The 18757-nt window shown below is 30.0% G+C and overlaps 2 protein-coding genes across 4 annotated transcripts; one reads left to right on the forward strand and one right to left on the reverse strand.

The window, feature by feature from the left end:
* Positions 1-1383: 1383 nt before the first annotated feature.
* LOC133778653 (protein HLB1) lies at positions 1384-7615 on the forward strand. Of its 2 annotated transcripts, XM_062218649.1 has the most exons (15): positions 1384-1877; positions 2353-2478; positions 2779-2848; positions 3207-3320; positions 3560-3643; positions 3769-3819; positions 3981-4010; positions 4157-4219; positions 4350-4415; positions 4560-4688; positions 5012-5047; positions 5842-5961; positions 6143-6331; positions 6905-6998; positions 7445-7615. In XM_062218649.1, exons 1-15 carry the CDS (start codon positions 1492-1494, stop codon positions 7450-7452), a joined length of 1566 nt encoding a protein of 521 aa, XP_062074633.1. In that variant the 5' UTR covers positions 1384-1491; the 3' UTR covers positions 7453-7615. The 2 variants fall into 2 exon arrangements, with proteins under 2 accessions (XP_062074633.1, XP_062074632.1); XM_062218648.1 differs by lacking the exon at positions 7445-7615 and having other exon boundaries at positions 6905-7226.
* A 90-nt stretch (positions 7616-7705) lies between these two features.
* On the reverse strand, positions 7706-13071 carry LOC133778652 (metal-nicotianamine transporter YSL1). 2 transcript variants are annotated; one of them, XM_062218647.1, is made up of 8 exons: positions 12908-13071; positions 12421-12787; positions 12032-12204; positions 11664-11758; positions 11439-11576; positions 10102-10291; positions 9859-9970; positions 7706-8989 (listed from the first exon to the last, which is right to left on the reverse strand). In XM_062218647.1, the coding sequence occupies exons 2-8, from the start codon at positions 12785-12787 to the stop codon at positions 8067-8069; spliced, it is 1998 nt and encodes a 665-aa protein (XP_062074631.1). In that variant the 5' UTR covers positions 12908-13071; the 3' UTR covers positions 7706-8066. The 2 variants fall into 2 exon arrangements, with proteins under 2 accessions (XP_062074631.1, XP_062074630.1); XM_062218646.1 differs by having other exon boundaries at positions 12421-12822.
* Positions 13072-18757: the final 5686 nt, after the last annotated feature.

Here is an 18757-nt window from a genome sequence, read left to right on the forward strand (position 1 = left end):
AATAATGGATGGAAAGAAAACATTGAATTGCCATATAATTTAGAGTAACAATTCGTGTTAAAATTAATATATTATAAATTAGGCAATATAATCACGCTAGGTGTGGTGTTTATAATAATTAGTATTATAATTATTTTTTGGAAAATAAAATTTTGGTTTTTTGTAAATTTTTTAAAGTTTTTTATATCTTTTTGGTAAATATTTATAAAAGTTGTTAACATTCTTACTAAATGAGTTACATTCTTACATGAAATGAATCATGACATTTTTTATGTTATCATTTACATATATTTATATATATATAAATAATTATTTTATAGGGCCTTCACTTTAAGCCTTACCGGTAAGGCTCTCAGTGTTTCTTGACCTGTGAATAGTTTTCGGCGTGATTTTTTTTTATGACCGTGTATATTGTAGCTATTTAGAGCATCTTGTAATTTTTCAGAAAATTCCGAATAGTTTACAGTACCGAAAATTAGGTTCAAACATGTTACTTTCCACTCGCATAAAAAAAAAATTAGTCACGCGTGCAACATGTTTGAACCAAATTTTCGGTACTGTAAACTATTCAGAATTTTCTGAAAATCGCACTGATGCTCTAAATAGCTACAATATACACGGTCATAAAAAAAAATCGCGCTGAAAACTGTTCAAAGATCGAGAACACTGAGAGTCCTACCGGTAGAGCTTAAAGTGAAGCCCTATAAAAAAAATTCTCCAATATATATATTTGTTAATTTATTTTAGATTAACAATTATTAATATTATATTTAGTTAATAAATAAAATACTTAATGTATCAATATGCTTAGTATAATTCCTTTATAAATAAATAAATTATGCAACTTATGACATATTTAATGTAAAGACTCAAATTAATGTGTAAAATATAAATTCACCTATATAACATGTTTGACCTATTTAATTTATTATTTATTATCTAACTTAGTAACACAGTCCCAATAAAAATTAAGAACTATAAAATTCGAACTAATTATAAATATATATTTATTATTATTAAAATAGATCTTCAGTTTTACATTTCCAATTGTTATAGAGTCTAATCCAAACCAAACTATCTTACTTCAATAAAATAAATTTAATTAAAAAATAAAATAAGAAAAAAAATACTTAGAGTTATGAATTATGAAATTACCAATAATTTATTTTCATAAGCAAAAGAGCTATTTTAGGCAAAAAGGAAAGAAAGTGAATAATGGATTATAGTTTAATTAAGACTCCTTATGTTTGTTAATCTAACTAATGTCATATGATATTTAAATAATTAAAATCATTATTTTAATTAATTGATTAATTATTCATTAATAAAAATTAACTAATTAATTATTATTATTATTTAAAAGAAAAGTATTTGGTGATTTATTCGTTTGGTTTGGTCTGTTGGAAAAGACAGATCTCTCTCTCGCTCAGGTCTCAACAGTCTTCGAGTGCTTCACAATTCGAAGCTTGAGCTCTCTCTCTCTCTCCAACAATGTCTGACCACCCCGACGAACCAGCGGTTCAGCAGAACGGAGGACTCGAATCTGAGCCGCTGCCAATTGAAGAGTCTGGACCTGAACCGGAACCGGAGCCTGAACCGACCCCGGAGCCACAATCTGAATCAAATTCGGAGTCGCGACCTGAACCTGAACAAAAACCGGAAGCTGTTGCAGATCCCAAGTTGGACGCATCCACCGGAGAAACCACGATCCGATCCAATGACGACGCCCAGAGCTCTCTCTCCGCCACGCAGGAGATTGCGTATCCCGAGCTGCGTAAGGACCAAGGGAACCGAACTTTCACCATGAGAGAGTTGCTTAATGGACTCAAAACTGATCAGGGGAACGACGCTGCTTATGAGACATCATCTCCTTACAGGTTTTGGTTTACTGTTCTTACTCCAATTATCATTTCATTTATTCTAAAATAATTTTGAATTTAAATTTGTTTATTTTAGGATTGATTCTTAGAGAATAGGGTACCAAAATTTGTAAGTTTAATGGAATTTGTTTAAATTGTAAGACATTATGATCGTGAAGAACTTGGTCGAATTGGAATCCCTAATGCTTTTGTAATCAGTAAACTCTCATTTGGTGAAAATTGGTTTTTTGGGTCACTTTATTTGAGCTAGTTGTAGATCAGGAAACAAAGTTGTAGATAGAAGTTCAATGCACTTGTGTGATTTAGAAACACTTGTAAACTGTATATTTATTTATCTTTTGGAGGGTGAAACTCTTCAAGTTTTGTTCAATTTTTGTTATAATATTCCACAAATTTATATAAAAAAAAATCTGTGGAAACATAAATATTTTTTGGAGTTAAATTTGTCTACTTGCTCCCTTAAATTGAACAGTCAAGAAACCCCTCATCAAGAAAGCACAGAGCAGAACAATGCTGCAATGGATTTGATTAATAGCGTCACGGGTGTTGACGAGGAAGGTCGATCACGCCAAAGAGTTCTTACATTTGCTGCCAAGAGGTACCATCATCATCATCTTCTTCTAGTTGTTTTCTCACCCTCTTCTAACTTTACCAGGCTGTTATTTTTCTTACTTGTTTGTACTTCAGATGGGATAACATATTTTCTTAGGACACTACCGTATGCTCGATAAAATAGGCTTACTCTGAAAAATTTTAATTTATTTTTATCACTAGTACATGGACTCTCATAAGAAAAGAGATGCTAACCTTAAACCAATTAGTTCTCTTCTCTCCTCCCCCTTGATAACTTCTTGTTACTCCTGATCTTTTTAAGTTGTAATCTTTACACAATTTGTAGGTATGCAAGTGCAATAGAGAGAGATCCAGAAGATTACGATGCACTATACAACTGGGCATTGGTTCTTCAGGTTTGAGTACTTTCTTTGTTCTCTTTGAATTACAAGGAAGAAATATGTTCAAATTTAGTTTTCGATAGATTCTGCTAGGTTAAAGGAAGTACGTTAGACGAGGAGTTTTCTTTCTGTCTGCTGGTTGAGAATTGAGATCTGGGCATGGTCTACATTTATTCTTTAAGAATGAAATGGAATGGGTTAGGCAAAATCAAATATGTTAAAAAAATTCTAATAATATGCGGTGATTAAAAAGTCTCTGGGAAGAAATTTATATTCAGAAAATTGTTGTTGTTGCTATTATTATTGTTGTTGTTGTTATTTTTATTGTAAATGCAGAATTGCTTTGTTTACAGAATGCTCAATTATTATGCAGGAAAGTGCAGATAATGTTAGTCCAGATTCTACCTCACCTTCTAAAGATGCTTTGCTTGAGGAAGCTTGCAGAAAATATGATGAAGCTACCCGCCTTTGCCCGACACTCCATGATGTATGCTCACTTGTTCTTCTTTGCTGTAATAATTGTATATGTTCATTTGTCCCTGCTTGCTATAATTGCTTCAAATAATTGAAAACCCGATTCAATGATTGTATATAATATGCGCAAATTACAAAGTAGGCACCTGTAGAAGGTACCATATACTAATGTATATCGAATCAGATTTTTTCTTCCATTGTTTGCGTAACTGTCCAACTAATTTGAATTTTATTTGTTGTATCCCTGGACAGGCTTTTTATAATTGGGCCATAGCAATATCTGATAGAGCAAAAATGCGCGGCCGTACAAAGGAAGCTGAAGAGTTATGGAAGCAGGTTTGAGTCTCTTAATACTTTTGTCATTTTAACCTTCTCGTCTCTTTTTTTTTTAATCTTTGAGAGGTTGTTCAGGGTAATGTTTTTCTATTAATGACTTTTTTTTTCTTGATTTCTTTTTGCAGGCTACAAAAAACTATGAAAAAGCTGTCCAGCTCAATTGGAACAGCCCGCAGGTATGAGCAATTTTTTTATTTAACAATGATCCGTCAATGCATTAACTATTTTGAACTATGAAATGCATTTTCAAAAATGAAAAGAACAAAGGTTTTTTTTTTTTAATATTTGGATTCTATTTTCTTGATACTCTGGCATTGACTGTACTTGATATTTTCAGGCACTTAACAACTGGGGACTTGCTCTGCAGGTATGTTTGGTTACATATGCATGCCTTATAAATCAACATTTTTTTGTTTCCTCTCTGATATTACCCCTTCCCATTTTGGATTTCTATTGTTTTGAGTAGTGTTCATGGAGGTTTGACTTTTTTTTTATTGAATTAAAAAAATTCAGGAACTGAGTGCAATTGTGCCTGCAAGAGAAAAGCAAACGATTGTAAGAACTGCCATTAGTAAGGTAAATCACTTTTTAAGGCATCAGCGTGGTTAGACAGCAAACCCTTTTTTGTTCTTATCTATATGTCACTCGATTAAATATCATCATATCATTGAGGTCTATGATACATTTAAGCTATCCTCTATTGCAGTTCCGTGCAGCTATTCAATTGCAGTTTGATTTCCACCGAGCAATTTACAACCTTGGAACTGTTCTGGTTAGTTTGTTACTTGCTGAGTTTATATAGCATAAACATTATTTGCACAGTACATTTACAGAGAACATCAGAGGCCTAAATTCTCTCACTTATTAATTAATTGAGAGAAGTATTATTTCTAACTTATGTCACTCTAATTTTCAGTACGGCTTAGCAGAGGATACTCTAAGAACTGGGGGATCTGGCAATCCCAAAGATGTTTCCCCTAATGAGTTGTACAGCCAATCTGCTATCTACATTGCAGCTGCTCATGCATTGAAACCAAATTACGGTGTATGTACCACATTATTTCTTTTTCTTTCAACATCCTTCCTTAATTTCCTGACCAGATAAGATTCTGTTAATCTAGATTACAAGCGCCTATTTTGCATTAAAGCAAACAATTTTCATCTTTTTCTCTTTGATAATGGGTTTGTGTACTCAATTTTAAGTATCCAGTCAAATCCAGCCATATCTGAATATCCCAAGTGAAGAATAATCACTTCAAAAAGAGCTCTCTGTTTTTTTTACTTCCTGTCTCTTGTAGATTTACTGATATACTTTGATTTCACTTTCTCCTAAGTTTTTTTTTTTAATGTTCTGGTTTTTGTGTACAGGTTTATAGCAGTGCCTTACGGCTTGTGCGTTCCATGGTAATTACTTGATCAGAAAACCTTTTTTAGGTCTCATTACTATGGCATTTTTTGTCTATATAAGTAAATTATTAAATTTGATCTGGTATACATAATTTCTGTTCATTATTATCATCGTATGATATAAGGAAATGGTGGGAATTTTGTTATCTGAGTCAGGACTTTGTAAGTCTACAAGTAGGGGTCACAACCATGTTTTGTGACAATGTTGGCTGATAGTGATTTTATGCATTACTTGTTTTTTTTTTATATGTATAAATATATAATATAGATGGTAAATGTTTGAGTTCTGTAATAATTCTACATTGAGTTTACATGCTAGTCTTTTAGTTACTTATATTTCTTGGGGGCTGATTTGGCGGTGTCTCCATGGCTGAAACAGATAGCTGATTAACGAGAAAAGGGTAGATTTTGAGCTCACTGAAGTTTTAATTCTTAATTATCCACAAAACTAGTAACCCCTGATCAGGGAAAAGAAACTGTAAAAATTCCCAGCCATAGAATTGGTCATTAGGATAGTTCACAATAATTTACTAAAAGAAACCATATCTTTTCTCCTAGTGTATATAACGGATCTTTCATGATTTCATCTGAAACAGTAATTCTAAAACGGTTGACTCTTAATTTTCTCGCCTCCGTATTAAAATTGCGTTCATTTCTTATTTTTATGTGTATAATTATCTTTAGTTGAATGGGTTGTTAATTCAGGCCAGACATTTTAATGGTCATATCTACTTTTCTTCATATTTTAATGATGTAATTTTTCCTTGTTGGGGAACTAAATTGTTTTACAGCTTCCTTTGCCCTATCTTAAAGTTGGTTATCTAACTGCACCACCTGCGGGGAATCCAGTTGCACCTCATAATGAGTGGAAACGTTCACAGTTTGTTTTGAATCATGAAGGGCTTCAACAGGTATAAATATGATAGGATTCCATAGCATATCTTACGCAAAATATAAAAAATAAAAAAATATCCGCACTATATGCTATCCTTTTGGTGCAAATCATTCTCTCTTTTATCATTCTTCTTTCTTTTTCAGGATCATTTTTTTATTTGATTTTATTTATTTTTCTATGTTTCCATCCATCGTTAGATAAGCAAAGGCGATCAAAAGCAAGGATCCACAGGCATGTCTGGTATATCAGGCGATGCAGCAAAGATGGACAAAAGATCTATCAGAGTTGATGTTCCAGATATTGTTTCTGTATCAGCTTGTGCTGATCTGACTTTACCACCTGGTGCAGGCCTCTCCATTGATACAGTTCATGGAACTGTCTTTTTGGTAAGAATTAGCTTCTACATTAAAGTTCGAACTTGTTCTTATGGTCCTGAAGCCTTGTCTAGCTTGCCATGTTATAAATTTTATACGTAATGATGCACTATGAGTATCAGAGTTGCTATTTGTAGAACGTATTCCCTATTCTTCTTCCTTTCTAATAAGTATATCTACTTGACGGGTGAAACAAAATGTCACGAAAAAACTATCGAGGAATCTGGGCAACATTGTGGACTTCTAATTTTTCCTCGGAACATATTTGGTCAAGCTGGCATTATATTACAAATTTGAGTGAAACCATAGCTTTAGCTGTCAAGAGGAAAAATGAGTCGACCCTACCCTACATTCAAGACATCTAATTTATGTTTTTAGTTTGCCTTTTCTATCTTTCTTAAGGTTACTATCTAAACAACAGGAATTGTTTCTCATTCTTTTGTCCCCTATTTTGTATGAAAATTACTGACCTCGGATTCCTCAACTAAACAGTTTAAATACAGTTATCTCACCTCAAACGCAGAAATGCTTGCTTCCGAATTCTAATGTATATCGCTTTTCTGTAATTACTCGTTGATTCTTCAGGTTGCTGACTCTTGGGAATCCCTTGATGGATGGCTCGACGGGATCCGCCTAGTTTACACAATCTACGCTCGAAACAAGAGTGATGTTTTGGCAGGTATTATAGCATAACTTTGTTGAGTCCATGTACAATAATATATGAACCAAGATTGCTTTCTCTAAGAGTTATTTGTATATTGCAAAATTTTTGTTCAATTATTTCAGCTGGTTTCTTTTACATTTCTGTAGTTTTGTTTAGACTTGGAATTCAATAAACTGTAACTCAAATGAAGCCAAGTTTTTATTGTAGCTTGGAAATTAATCTTCAAAATGGATGCCTTTAGCATTTTCCTTTCTAAATAGACCAAACCAAATATGTACCAAAGGTTCAAGGCTGAAACTTATTCCATTATGGATTCTCTCAATTGGAAAACAACTATAGGAATAGAAATTTTTTTAGGTTATTCATGATTCTTGTCACCTCTTTCTTTTATATTAATTAATTAATTAATGACATTATTTTTTGTTAAAAAGAAAATTTGTTTGATTGCATCTTATTATCAGTTCAATAGTGGATGAGTTATGGAGCAGAAGCAATGTGAGAAACAAATGAGGAGAAAAAGTAGTATACTTGAGAGAATAACAATGTGATGACTTCCAAAACATGAGTCCAAGAACCAGAGTTCAAAAACATTATTAGTTTTTTTAATGTATCATTATTAATATTTTAAATAATTTTGATTAGTTTTTTTATAAGTGATTGAATCACAATTTGAAAAAAGATATATAGAAGGGATTGATCCTCATAAGAATACATCCAAAACATGAGTCCAAGAACCAAAGTTCAAAAACATCCCATTAAATATGCAAGAGCTTCTAATTTGATTGACCTATAATAACCTAGCTCAAGATCAAAAAAGATTGATTAGTTACAAACAACTAATCATATCATTAGAAATCAAGTAATGGATTATCCCTTATTTTTGCAATTTTATTCTCCAACTAATCTTTTAACCCTAAAACTAACTTTTGAGTTTTGAGCTATTGGTCAAACAACAAGAAGTCAACAACAACAACTTGTTGTAGAAGAACTAATACCTCTTCTAGAAAATGGTATTTATGAAAAAGTCCCTTAAAAGCCCAAGTAAAACGGCCCAATTTCTTTTGGTTAAAAGCCCACTTATTTCTACGAGCTCAAAAACTTCATACAAATCGGGGGCTTTATCTTGGCCAAGGCAAGAACCGAAGCCGGTAGAATCCATATCCCTTCTCCACACATCAAACCGGAAGCCACCGCCGGAGCCATCAGCTCCGCCCTCTTGGCGTCGATCTTCGTCCATACAAACACCACCAAGCTCCCCACACACATATCAATGGCGAAGTAAGCTCCAACCAGAAACGGAACTCCCATCACCATCGGAAGCGGCATCCACTTCCCGATCTTCGCCGGCGATAAATCCCTCACCAAGTTAACTCCGACGGCGAAGCCGAAGAATCCCCAGCAGAGCTGCAAACAGTGCCGAGGCAGGGCCGAGAAGCCCTGGACACCGAGAATCGCCATGTTTCGGTAGATCAAGGCGTAGGGAGCCTTGAATTCACCGTTAGGGTTTCCGATATCGAATGCCTTGTAGAAGAGGAAGAAGCTCAGCGGAGCGACGATGCAACCGAGGGCGGTCCCGATGACTTGGCTGGCGAACATTGCTCGTGGAGAAGCGAAGGTGAGGTGACCGGTCTTGAAATCCTGCATGAGAATACAGGCGACGGAGACGACGGACTTGATGAGGCCGCAGCCGGCGAGGGCGGCGACGACGCCGTTTTGTTTACCGGTGAGGGCGGCGAGGATGAAGAGTGCGATCTTGCCGTAGTTGTAGGCCATGTTCATGTCGGTTAGGCCTGTGCCGTAGGCGTTGCAGAAGGCGAGGGATGGTGCGAGGAGGTAGCAAACGACGACGTAGTACCATTTGAGCTGAGGGAACATGATTGGGATGACGACTATGGAGATTCCTGATAAGATCACGTAGCCGGTTGTGGCTACCCAAAGTGGTATTGTTTCTCCTAAGAATATCTGGTTTTGCTTCTCTTCTATTGCCTTCTTTTTCTTCTCTGTGCCTGTCAAAATATGGACACGAAGAAGATGAAGATGAAGATGAAGATGAATTGAGTACACTGATTTTAAAAATTAAAAAAAATGTCAAACATGGGAAAATACTTTTAAAAATAAATAGTACGTAAAAATAAATAAAATTAATTTTATAATTAAAAATATTTGAACTTAATCGAGTCTAATAAAAAAATTGATCTTATAAATTTTGTTGACTAAAATCGAGTCTCCATTTTCTCAAATATAAAGTCAGGCCAAAATTAATTTATATAGACAAAACAAAAACATACAATTTCTTAAAACGATCTTTTTTTTATAAAAACGACATTATCTCGGAAAAACGACAACATCAAAAGAAACGACATCCGTCTGGAAGACATCTTTTTGTAAAAACGACATAATTCATCACAAACGATAACAACAAACGAAAAAGACATCCATCGGGAAAACCGACTTTTTTTTTTGGAAAACGACACTATTTTATAGAAACGGCATTATTTCTAGAAAAACGACATCATTCATAGAAAACGATACTATTTCGTGAAATTATCTCTAAAACAACAAAATTTTAGGGAAAAAAAAAAATTAACGAATTAGATAGAGGAGTTTTGCTTTTAATTTATTTTTAAAAAAATAAAGAGATATAAAAGTAATTGTAATTTTTTTTTCTCTACATCTTTAAGAGAATTAAAATAAAAAATAAAAACTAACATTCTCTATGTATAGATAATGAGTAGTCAACTCATCATTTTACTAATGTTAATGGTAATTAGATTATTTATTTATGATATATATATATCAATAAACAGAATAATTAGAAGATTCTAATAACTGTGTTCGTGACATTATTATTATTATTTATTATTATTATTATTACCTGTATTGTCCTTGTTTTTCATTCTATCATGGATGTTGATGAATGTTGAACCAAGAATTTTGACAAAATTGTAAAGCCCATCACCTAGAATGAGAGATACAGAAAGAAAAGCCTGCCAAGAAAGAAAAAATAAAATAAAAATCAAAGTCTTACTATTATAACAGTTGTGAGTTTACTAAGAAAATTGGTGCAATAATTTTGAGTGTTGAGATGAGAAAAAAATTAAAAAAAAAATATTGAAACCTTGTAACCATAAAGACTCTTCATGTCACTTTCACTTAAACTTTCAGGGAACCATTCTCCTTTAAGTCTACCTATAAGTGGCCACATTACTCCATAAGACATCACAGCTCCAAGAAGCAATGATATGTTGACTAGGTGAGAACATATCATTCCTGCTCCCACATAAGTTGTGCTAAAATCAAAATAAAACCTGCCCGAATAAAAAAAAAAAACTAGTTTTAATGAAAAATTGTATTTATTATAGAGAATTGTTAGGGGGCATCACTGGTGCCCAATATCAGAAGAAGGTGACGTAATGCTATTGGTGCAATCTAATATCGGGTCTCACGCATTTAAATTTAATAAATATTATGGAATATCGTTAATCTATCATAGGGTGTCATCTCATGTGGTGTTGGACACCTTAAGGTGTCAAATAACAACATTTTTTATATAGGGTATGCTATTTTTGGTCCCTATATATTTTGTTTTAATATTATTTTAGATCATCAATTTCAAATAGGGGTACTCAGGATCCAATCCAATCTAATTACTCTGAACCAATTAAAATCAATTCAATTACAAAATATTAGATATCCAATTACAATGGGATTGGATTGGATTTGTAAATTTGGATATTAATTAGATTGGAACGGATGACGGAGAAGACTATGAAAATCCAATTAGGAACCAATCTAATCCAATTATAATTAAAATATATATTATTTATATATATACATATTATTTATAAATATATTTAATTTTCCTATCTTTTTTCTTAGCACTTTGGAGATGTTATTGTTATTGTTTTCATGCTATGTTATTACAATACTTTAGCTATTAGTTTTGACACATTATTAATAAAAAATTAATGGACTTAATGTGACAATTGTAAATATTTAATTTAGTATTATTACTACATAGTGTCTAGTTTTTTGTATTTTTTTTACTTGTTAATTTCTTTAATATTAAAATTTAGGTCCAATGATAAAATAACCAATCGAATCCAATTACAATTAGATTTGATTGAATTTTTAGATCAAATCGGATTAGATTGGATTGGATTGGATGATGATTTCCAACATCCAACCTTCAATTGAATTGGATTGGTTGGGAGTAAAAAAGTCCGATCGGATAAGCATCCCTAGTTTCAAATAATTACATCCATAATCATTAGAAAGTATAAAAAGTAAAAGGAAAGGATTCAAACGGTTGAAATGGGGTACTATTTTTCCTCAGTTATCAAAAAATATAGTCTTGTTTGTAATCATTTGAAACGAATGATTCAAACTACTATTAAAAAAAATCAAATGAATTCAAAATCGTATAAACCCTTGTTTAATGATACAAAGACTTACGTGTTCTTCCAAGCTTTTAACCCAAAAGTAGGGAATTGTTCGAACCCACATACTTCTTCATTTGCACTATAAAACCACTTGAATAGTCCCCAAATGAAGCTTAATGAGAAGTATTTCATGAAACCTTTTACTTGTTTCCTGAAAATAAACAGTTTTTTTTTTTAAATTTATTTATTAAGTTTTAAAAATATTAGAAGTATAGATAGAAATAAGAGGGGAGTTTACTTGGCCATTTTATCCCCACGAGTATGGAAACCATTGATGAGAACAGCAGTTGCTAAGCCACTTGGGTAAGTCAACTTCAGATCAACTATCATTATCTGTAAATCAAATAAAAACAGCACATGTCCATAAATGTAATCTACTTTAACATAACTTTCTGAATCATTATATATAATAAGTAGTAAAGTTTTTGAATTAGTCTTTATTAAGTCATGACTAGAAATATATATATATATAAATATAATATGAATAGTTTGTGACAAGTGACATCTTTTGAGTACTGATTTTTGGCTTTTTGGAACTTAATACAACAAGATTAAACTAAGTATAAAAAAGAGATACACAATCCTCATATTTAGTAAAAAAGGTACCTTTCTGAGAGGAATCAGAACAAAAAGGCCAACAAAGCAAACCAAGAAAAGAAAAGCTGTCATCCAACCTAAGCCAGGTTCTTTAGTACTATTCACAGAGTTTCCTTCATTGTGTACTCCTGATAACTCATATGTCTTTCTGTTTAACCCCAATAGATATGATGCAAACCCACCTGCAATCCAACACATATATATTACTTAGGATTTTGATGATTAATAACCGTCCGATCAATCCAACAGTTGATCTGACAGTCTGTGGAATGAACAGAATGCATCCTCTCTCGGAACAAAACCCTATCACTTATATATACAAAACATGAAACAAAGAAGAAGCTAAAGAGATCTCAAGTGAACAGAAAGTAATGACAATAGTTTTTGGCTTCAATTACCTCCAACAGCTATGCTATAACAGGCAACTGAACAAGTTTGAATTATGGTATTCTCTTGGCGAGTGAAGGGCTTGGCTTGGTAACCAAGGCGTTGAACCAGTTGTGTCCATGTTCTGATGAACACAAAGGCAAGTAGAGCTGCAGAGACGTTGAAATGAGGAACCATACCAGTTGTGAGGTTAAGCTTCATGGCTATGATACTAAAGATTGATCCAATCACAGTACTTGCTATAACTCCTCTAGCTGTTATCTGCTTTGTCCATGGCTCATGAGTTCCCAGGTCACTTCCTTGGATTTCTTCTAAGTTTTCTTCCAACTCTTCATCTCTGTCATCAATCTCCTTCTTTTCCACTGCTTGATTTTCCATCTTCATAGTTGTATATGCATATATATATATACTGTCTATTATTAAGAAAAATTCAGCTAAGGTCAGAAAAACTTTATACTAGTCCATGCATGTAAGATCAAAAAAGAAGAAAAAACTCACCTTGGACTTGTTGTATTTCTTTGCTTCTTCTGGCTATAAGAGTGAGTTTGGCTTTATAATGATAAGTTGATATTTGGTACTCTACTCATGATTTATATGAAGACCCTTTTGGTTGAAGAACAGTAAAACTCTTCAGAAAACCAGAACTCAACTTGGGCTTGTATTATTTCTTTGTTTCTGACTATGTAGTCTTTATATATAAGGGTTTATATGACAATGTATTTTGCCTCATTATCTGTTTGGATCCTGTGTTTTGTAAAATAATTCAAATAGGCCCCTAAACTTGATTTTGATGAACAAAAAATTGAGTATAATAACACAGTTCTTAGGCAAAATTATTGTATTTATGAGTTGTTAGTTTGATAAATTATTTGTGATTTTAGTTAAAAAAAACTTTGATCAAAATTGAGTTTAGGGGTCTATTTGAATTATTTTAGAAAACACAAAGTCTAAAAAGTAATTTATCAAAACATAGGTTTCAAACAAATATAAACCCTATATATATATAATTCATACTGGGCTAAAAAGGTCATTGAACTTACACAATAATACTATTAGACAATTCACCACAAAATTCAGTTTGAAATATCTCAAACACCATGGCCCAAGAGCAAAATAGTGGGTAATAATAAATAAGAATTCTTTCTCAAGGAGTGATTTTGATCCATGTGACTAATATTTATTTATATCATCATTTGAAGCTTACAATACAACAAAATAAGGGCATTGACCCCTTAATCATTGGCCATTCATTTTAATCTTTTTTTTTTATACTCTTCAATAAGGGTGGTTATGAATTATGATAACATTTTAGTGGGATAGAAATATTCTTTTCCTAGAAAGTGGTTCAAACTCTACCATTAGAAATTTGAAGGTTTCATTCTGCCATGTGGGTCCAAATTATTTATCAATCACATTGAGTAGAAAATGATAGATCCAAAAAAGAAAAGGCAATGAAAATTAAAATTAAAATGTCCTTTTTATTATTATTTCTAGTATAATAAGTGCTCACCCCAATAGTCCATAGTAAAGAGGATTCTCTTGTTGTCTAGGATAAATAACCTTTATTTCTAGTGCCTAAAAGAATAGCTAGGCAGTGAGTCTACTGCTACCACTTGCTATAAAATGCCCATTTTCCCAAAAAACAAAAGACTCCCACTTTGTCTTATAACTTGTCTAGTTACTTATTCTAAGAAATAGTTTCTTACTATTTATTCTAAGAAACTATCACACTGTCACAGAACCAAATAGTTGCCTTGTATTGTTGGATTTAGTCTAAGAAACTTAAGACTTTTTTTAAAAAGTAGGCATGTGATTTTATTATAATAATATTGGCAATGATATTGAAAAATTAATCCATCTACATAAATAATTTTCTTAATATGAGATAACTTAACTTAACTAAAAAAATAAATTACAATTTTGTATTTCAATAGTAAAAACAAAATACAATCTTGTATCCATTTTATCAATTCATTTATTCATCAATATTTTTCTCTTATAGAATTTTAATCTAATACCATTTTCTAAACCCTACATAAAAGAACAAAACAAACTAGATCTGAAGATACTTTGCATTTTCTTCAATCCAAGTTTTTTTTAATTTCATATTATATATTTATCTAAGATAATAGATGTCTTGGTTTCATATTTATCCATATACTAATACTAGGTGAAATCAATGTAGTTTGTTTAGTTTTATTTATAAAATTTACTAATTATTTTTATTAAATAAATTTTAAATAAATAAATAATATTATATATAAAAAAAATGGTATAAACATATTAAAAGAAAATTTAAACCAAAATATTGTTTATATTTTTTTTTAAAAAATAATGCAATAACTTTTTAGATCACAAACTACTCTATTTAAGATACAAAATATTCATGATATTATTGAAATCACACATCAATTATTAGAGAAAAAATTTGTTTATTCTTGATAGAAGATAAATATTATTCTAATTTATTATTTAGTTACACATGTATACTATTTGTACACATATAACACATATATATAATGTATTTCTTATGTATTATATATTACTATAATAATAATATTTTATAACATGTAAATTTATATTAATATAATTATTAAATATCTATATTGTATTAAATATTATTATAATAATGATATTTTATAATATTTTAATTTATATTAATATAATTACTAAATATTTATTCTAGCAAAATTTTATAAAAAATAGGATTATATATTATTAATATAATAATAATATTTATAGTGTATATTAATATAATTATTAAATATCTAATTTTGTATTATATATTATTAATGATATTTTATAACATTTAAATTTAAATTCATATTAATATAATAAATAAATGTCTAGTCTAGTATTAAATATTATTATAATAATGATATTTTATAATATTTAAATTTATATTAATAAATATCTAAATATTCTGTTAAAATTAAAAAAATTATTAAAATTAATAATTTTTATTATCTACCTACATACTACCAACAAAAAAAAATGATAATATAATACTCACTAGACCCAGAAAATAAAAAGGCAAGTAGATGAAGAATCAAACAAATTTGGGAGATACATATATATATATATATATATAAAAAGAAATCTTATACAAAAAAAAAATATATAAATATAAATAAATGAGACTGGTAATAAGCAGTAGTAGCCACTAGCAAGTGATTGAGGGTATGGATAAGGACCCATTTCATTTAAAAAAAAACAATGATCGTGAGGTTGGCACACGCAACACGAGTATTGTCGTTTTTTGGTATTTTCTTAGTCAAAACAAAAGCATGTGATATCTTTGATCCCATGCTTATACGTATGACTTTCTTCATCTTCGGGTCCCAAACCCTAATTTTATTCTCTTAGAATTTTGATTTCATTTAGTTTATAACTGTTTGATCAATTATTAGATTGATCTTATTGGTCCGAACCCTAATTTTGTTTGACCACAAAACGAATTTCGTTTTTGTTTGGTGTTCAAATCCTAATTTTATTCGGCTACAAAACGAGTTTCGTTTTCGTTCGATCTATAGTTGTTCAGTTTATTGCACTAAACCCTAATTTTGTCCCGCCACAAAATGAACTTTGTTTTGGTTCGGTCTATAATTGTCCGATTAATTGTTAAATTGATCAAATAAATGATTTTTTAGAAAAATTATAGATGAATAGAATATACATAAAATCTAAAATTAAGTGCATATGAACCAATGGGATAATGCATAACAAAATTTATTTCCTTGAAAGATAAATTTAAAAGAACTCTTCTTCATAAGTATATACATATAATTGGTGGTATTTTAACACTTTTTTAATAGATATTTTGACACTTTTATTTGTAACTCATCACCGAATACTTGGTATCTATCAAACACTTTAAGTTTATTGTCCTAAACTTCAATTATTTTTTGGCCAAACAATCTTTAGACAAGAAACATATAAAGTCTTGAAACCAAACAATTCAAAACTTTTTTTTCTTTAAGGTATGCAAGTGATATGTTGACCAAAGTCAATTATGTATTTTGTTGGATTGTGATCTAATTGTTTCTCCCATTTTTTACTTTGGAAAATAATTAGTTTATTGTTGGTTTAATAGTTCAACTTTAAGTTTTGTGTTGATTATTTATTTTAATTGGGTTGATGAAAATTAACTTTTAGTTAAGTCATAATTTTTTTTTTTTGAGAAGGGTTAAGTCATAAATATTTAATTATATCTTTAAAATAAATGATGATTATATATTTTAATTATCTTAGTCGGATGTTACAAATATTACAAAAGTCCAACATTATAGACCTATAAATCCAAATAACCAAACTACTAAAAAGTTTTGGTTTGATATCCCTTTTTAGAAAAAAATTATATAAACTAAATCTAGAAAATAAGATTTTACCTAAATATATAAACTAAATCTAGGAAATAAGATTTTACATATCACTTGTAAATGAAATCTTAAATTGCCGATTTAACTTTAAGATTTCATTTACAAGAAAGAAAAAGAAAAACCATAATTGTTATCAAATAGCCATATTACATCAGATTCTATCAATGGGGTATAATTTATTTATGTTTTAAATTTTAATGTAATATTAAATTAGAAAATTCTCAAGCGTGATCTTGAAAAGAAAAACATTAGTGTGCTCATTTTATTGCACTTGCATAAGTTATAATCTATATTTTTATATGATAGTGTACGTTAAAGATATAGCGAACCTCCCACGCATTTTTGAAAAATTCTAAATATTTTATTATACTAAAATCATGGTCGAAATTGTTTGTTTCACGCCTGACTACCTAGTTTAGATATATATATATATGTGTGTGTGTGAAATAAGTTGTTTTGAACACTGATTTCAACAAAATAAATTATTTAGAATTTCTTAAAAACATGTCAAAAGTTTCCTTTAACTACAATGTACACCGTCGTATAAAAAAAATAAAGTTATAACTTATCTACATGTCGAAAACAGAAAAGGGCACACTGATACTCTAATTTTAAGAATGGTTTATATATTTTTGGACCCTGTATTTTGTCACATTACCTGTTTAGACCCTGTGTTTTGACAAATTACTTTTTGGACCATTTGTTTTGTAAAGTTGTTAAAATAGAACCCTAAACTCAATTTTGATGAAGAAAAAATTAAATATAACAATACAGTTTTTAAGCATAATTATTTTATTTTTGTTCTGAATTGTAAGTTTGGTAAATTATTTGTGATTTTAGTTGAGAAAACATTGACCAAAATCGGGTTTAGGGTTCTATTTTAACCAATTTACAAAACATAGGGTCTAAAAAATAATTTGTCAAAACACAAGGTCCAAACAGGTAATGGAACAAAATATAAGGTCAAAAAAAGTATAAACATTTTTAAGAAATACCACATAAGAACTATCCTATAATATTTATTATATAAAAAAAATTAACACTTTCCCATTTCTAGCTACTTATATTCTCAAAAAATTGCTTTTGGAATTTGGGTTTGAGTTGGGAATAACTTAGAGTCATCCTGATTTTTAGTTATAGTATTGTATTTCCAAAGCAAGTATATATTCATCATTCATGTGGTTATTTATCAAAAAATAAGAATAATTATTAGAACTTTACTTTAAAATGAATATTTTCATTTGTAAACCCAACCAAAATGATCTCTTTATGATTTTGTCCACTTGAATAAAATTCATTTGTACAATTCACAGTGATGGAACATTAGTGTTTGGAGTTTGGACTATAATTGAGATGTCATAATGGACCCATGAGAATTTTCAAACTTTGTATTCATCTTCTTATATGAAGATATGGACTTTATAAAGATTCTAATATAATAATAATGATGAATATATATATATATATATACTTCAAACAAATCTGTCAACTTATTATGTATACAATACAATGATATATATATATATATATCTCACTCCACTACTAGACTTTGGTGATGTAATCTCTTTGAAAAGAAGGAAGATGCAAAATTAATGGTAATCGTAAACCTTTCATCAACTTTCCAACTCATTTTTTATTTTATTTTATTTTTGTTACAGTTTTAGACAAATTTTATCATCTATCACACTACCCATATATATATTTAGTCTACCCAATAATGATAGAAATTATTTTAAAAAGAAAATAATGATAGGAATTATTTATATATAAATAATAAATAACTTTGTATTTTTTTTGTCTAAATATTCTTTGTTACTATTACGATAGAATATTGAAAATATTACAAAAATTTATTAATTATTTTTATTACGTTTTTATGATTTTCATATAAATTTTATATATAAAAGAATAACAAATATGTTTAAAAAGATATTTGACGAAAACATTGTTTATGAAATTTTTTTTAAAA

This window comes from Humulus lupulus, chromosome 5, assembly GCF_963169125.1.
Source record: "Humulus lupulus chromosome 5, drHumLupu1.1, whole genome shotgun sequence".
Taxonomy (NCBI): Eukaryota; Viridiplantae; Streptophyta; class Magnoliopsida; order Rosales; family Cannabaceae; genus Humulus; species Humulus lupulus.

Bases quoted from the DNA above. Each gene is read 5' to 3' on its own strand.
- LOC133778653 (XM_062218648.1), top strand. From the start codon at position 1,492: ATGTCTGACCACCCCGACGAACCAGCGGTTCAGCAGAACGGAGGACTC. The intron at 4,011-4,156 runs GTATGTTTGGTT...AAAAAAATTCAG, and splicing joins ACTGGGGACTTGCTCTGCAG to GAACTGAGTGCAATTGTGCC. The intron at 5,048-5,841 runs GTAATTACTTGA...ATTGTTTTACAG, and splicing joins TACGGCTTGTGCGTTCCATG to CTTCCTTTGCCCTATCTTAA.
- LOC133778652 (XM_062218646.1), bottom strand. From the start codon at position 12,793: ATGAAGATGGAAAATCAAGCAGTGGAAAAGAAGGAGATTGATGACAGA. The intron at 11,759-12,031 runs GTACCTTTTTTA...TTTGATTTACAG, and splicing joins TTCTGATTCCTCTCAGAAAG to ATAATGATAGTTGATCTGAA. The intron at 9,971-10,101 runs GTTTCAATATTT...CTTTCTTGGCAG, and splicing joins AGAGTCTTTATGGTTACAAG to GCTTTTCTTTCTGTATCTCT.